General features: G+C 35.9%; 1 protein-coding gene across 1 annotated transcript in view; it reads right to left on the bottom strand.

The window, feature by feature from the left end:
• LOC108375904 (probable cytochrome P450 318a1) overlaps positions 1–3,179 on the bottom strand; it is a gene marked incomplete at its 5' end in the record, with an annotated part of 13,091 nt that extends 9,912 nt beyond the window's left edge. Inside the window, 6 exons of the mRNA XM_017632054.1 lie at positions 236–698; positions 771–1,007; positions 1,946–2,078; positions 2,155–2,224; positions 2,696–2,890; positions 2,988–3,179. Coding sequence (XP_017487543.1) covers positions 236–698; positions 771–1,007; positions 1,946–2,078; positions 2,155–2,224; positions 2,696–2,890; positions 2,988–3,179 — 1,290 coding nt within the window. The remainder of the gene's footprint in view (positions 1–235; positions 699–770; positions 1,008–1,945; positions 2,079–2,154; positions 2,225–2,695; positions 2,891–2,987) is intronic.
• Between the last annotated feature and the right edge of the window lie 689 nt (positions 3,180–3,868).

Here is a 3,868-nt window from a genome sequence, read left to right as displayed (position 1 = left end):
CAAAAAAAGTTGGCCGAATACCCCCGAGTCTAAAGTATTTTTGTGAGACCATTTCGAAAAAAAAAAATTTTGCCGCCCCTAGGGATCGGTTTTTTACATTATACATCCTATCTGCGACATTTATAATCTGTTTTTGATTTTTTTTTTCGAAATTACCTTGCCGAACTTTTTTACACAGGTACGGTCTAATTTACATAATCACAGATGCACACATACATATTAATTTCAATTTTACCAATGCAGTAACGTAATCCCTTGGCAAATGGCACAAATGAATAAGGATGCCGTTCCGCTGATCCACCACTTCCTGTTGCAAAATGCTCTGGGTGAAATTCTTTGGCATGCGCACCCCAATACTTGGCATCACGTTGCATATTGAAAACATCAAATACCAAGGCAGTATCTTTTGGTACTTTGACTCGCCGAGTAGTTGAACCGCTGCCAGTGGCTAGTTGAAAATAAAAATCTCTACTCACAGCGCGCATATTGAATGGTACGGTGGTGAGCAAGCGCAGCGATTCATAAACGATGGCATCAAGATATTTCATTTGCAACAACAGCGCTGGATCAATATTGATTATTTGTGATTTGTTGGGAAAAGTTGTTGCGATTTCTTCGCGTAATTTACGCTGACAATCCTCGTGCATAGCCAAAAGCAGCACGTTGACCAGAACACTTGTTGAAATCGTTTCGAATGACTTGCAAAGAAGAAATAATATTTAAAAATATCTATAAGAACAGGAAACTAACTGAGCTCATTTCCCACTCACCACCATCAACATGGATAGCGCCTCATCCAGAATATCCTCCATATGAAGTTCACCCGAATCGACCATATGAAATATTTGCTCAATAAAAATACGCTTTCGTTCTGGATTTTCTAAGGAAATATTCTTGGCATTCTTAAAATCTACTGTGGCTTCAGCATGATTAGAATCGGGATAAATTGTGCTCGGGAGTGTGTTCTGACTTTCCGCCTTCCACTCGGCGTGCTTTTTTTGTACGATCTAATAAATAAGAAGGTAAGAAGTGCTTACTTATTAGGCTGATGCCAAATTAAACAGGTGATATCCTGTAAACATCGATTTCATACAACATAAAAAATTTGTAATTGCTTTCCCTGGGTCTCCATCGCTTTCGAAAAAAATTAGACGGGTAGAGATTGAGATATTTCAGTTTACTGGTCGGAGGAGATAATTAGGATAGTAGGATATTAAAAAGGATATCTACAGTGAGCCCTCGATATAAGGAGCCTTGAACAAAAACTGAAAAATCAATGTAACAAAATATTTGCTGAGTTTCTTAAAAAACCTCCTTGCTGCGGATTTTTCTATACAAAAATGCTCCGTAGATAAAACGAGAAGTGGACGCTTAAAGTTCCAGCTGCAAAGGCCTCTATATAGCGAAGTGTCGACTTAAAAGCACTACATAGCAAAGTCTGAATATGTTGACGAGTAGATGCCCGTTATAAAAAAAATAAATAAAATAAGTAAATAAACTGTACTTATAGCGAATTTTTCAAAAATTTTGTATTTCTTATTGTAGCGACGTTTTGATATCCTATTAATATGATCATGATATTTCGAGCCCTAACCGTCAAATAGAAGTAAGCGACATAGTTTTCCAAATTTTCTTTTTGATACAGAAATGAATCTAGGAGTATTTCTGCATCAAAACTGAAATTTCGGAAAAAATGTTGCTTACATCTTTTTGGCGGTTAGGGGTCGATATATAACGAAGCATTTGTCCAAGTCCTTCACCTTCGATATATCGAGGTTTCACTGTAGTACTTTTTCCCGTTTTTAGTACGAGTTGAGAATGAAAATTTGTATGCCTCACTCAATTTCTCTCTAAGTAAGCTGTCAATTTAGAGGAGCGCGGTATTCATAAACTTTGTTTGCGACCCACTTCCTTCTTTCCATCACCACACATTTTTATAACTTACGATTTTTACAAAGTCCTCCAAATGTTTCATAAGTTCTTTGCAGTGTTTATAGTTTTTGCCATCTAGCAGACGAAATATGAAATCCACTTGCAGCCAGGGTTTCGTGCCTTTCAACGCTGATATATGCATAAGCCTTGATCAATAAAAGCGGTTATACAAATATAGTATTAAAAAATTTTTTCAAAATTTAATAAAATGTAGCCTCTTACTCGCTATAGGTTCTTGCAATCCCTTGAGTGTCTGCAGCTGTGAAGTTAGTTTCAGTGCCCATTGTTGTCTCTAAAATGGATTAAAACATTTATTACAAGTTTTGGAATTTTTTACATACATATGTACATTAGGTTACCTCACCACAGGAATAATCAAATTTACGCGAACTGTGCTGATTTGAAAATACCCTCAAAAATGTCATAATTTTGTTCCGTTGGTAAAATTAATAAAAAAAATTTTGGAGGCCTTCTAAGCTTAAACTCTTCTATCATCGGAAGTGATGTTTTGGAAAAAATATTTTTTAAAAATAATTTTAATTATAAAAAATTTACATTTTTGGAGGTATTTTCAAATTGGTACAACTCATGTAATTCTGTATATTTTTCTCAAAATATGGTGGAAATCCCAAAATACAATAGATTTTATAATTCCGATGGAAAAAAAGAGTTGGGTTGGTGCTCTTTCATATGCGTATTTTTTTAAATTTAGTACGTTTTTTTTTTATTCTAAAATGTTTTCCCTCAGTGTATGTACACTTACGACATGAGACTTCGAGCACAGCTCTGCAAAACATTTCATCAAGTACATTGAATTGAATATTGTCACCAAGCAATTCCGTTTCGAATTTATGCACCAATTGATTGCCCACAGTATTAAAGGTGTCAATGAAGCTGAGTAAAACTTTAGAACCGAAGGCCGGGTCCAGCTGACGTCGACGAGATTTCCAGGCAGCGCCTTAGGAGATACATACATATGTATATTATAAATACTACACACACATACATACTTTTGTTATGTTAAGCTGATTGATATTCGAGTTCCTACTAGGTACCTTTAGCGTGTAAAAGACCACGACGCAAGCAGAACCCCTCTTGAAAAAACGACTTGTCTATACATTCAGGCGCGTTGAAAAACTGTTCCATTGTTGCGGGATCGTCAACGTAAATTACAGTTTTATTGCCAAATACGATGCCAAGCGGTCGTTGGAAATGTGGTCGTACGCGAGAAACTGCTTGCAAGAGTTCTAAAAGTGAAAAGTGAGAGAACACAATAAATTTAATGCATTCAGGCTCTCTATAATGCAGGCTTGTGTTTTGCTTGATACTTTTATTTAGCAGGAAAAAAGGAGTTGACTTTATTTTTGAATCCGGACCAAGAGATGCTGAAAAAGGTGAATGAAAAATTGCACTGAAGATGGCACAACGCCGAAACCGGTTTGCAACCAAAGCAAATTACACAACGAGTTGATGGCGGATAGACGTTCCGCAATACATCATAAATACAATCAAAATGGGAATATATCAGAAACATGAATGCCATCGATTTAAAGAGTGGACTCTTTTTGACTTTGTCCTCGTTCTCTCTTCTCAACCGTGAGCAATGCAGCTGTTGCCGATATTAACTGGCCACAGAATTCAGCAACTCAAAATTAATACTCCCAGATCCTTCTATTTTGACAATACGAATCCATCTGTTTGAAAGAAGATTAAATAAATAATCTTCAATATTTTTTTCATCTTTCGCGAAAATCGAGGGAACGCAACCATTTTCGTAATGTGTCGCTATTGTTAAAAAATATTCTCGTTTTTTTTTTTATAAGATATCGCTCGTTCGGTAGGTTGCTTCTAAACCAATAAAAATTGGATCCACTGTATAGAAATGGCCACCAGCTCTTCTGAAATAAATATTGTTTAAGAAATTTGTAACGGTATC

The sequence above is a fragment of the Rhagoletis zephyria genome, unplaced genomic scaffold (genome assembly GCF_001687245.7).
Source record: "Rhagoletis zephyria isolate East Lansing unplaced genomic scaffold, Rhagoletis_zephyria_1.1 Rzeph_scaffold_09594, whole genome shotgun sequence".
Taxonomy (NCBI): Eukaryota; Metazoa; Arthropoda; class Insecta; order Diptera; family Tephritidae; genus Rhagoletis; species Rhagoletis zephyria.
This window is presented reverse-complemented; position numbering and strand designations above follow the sequence as displayed.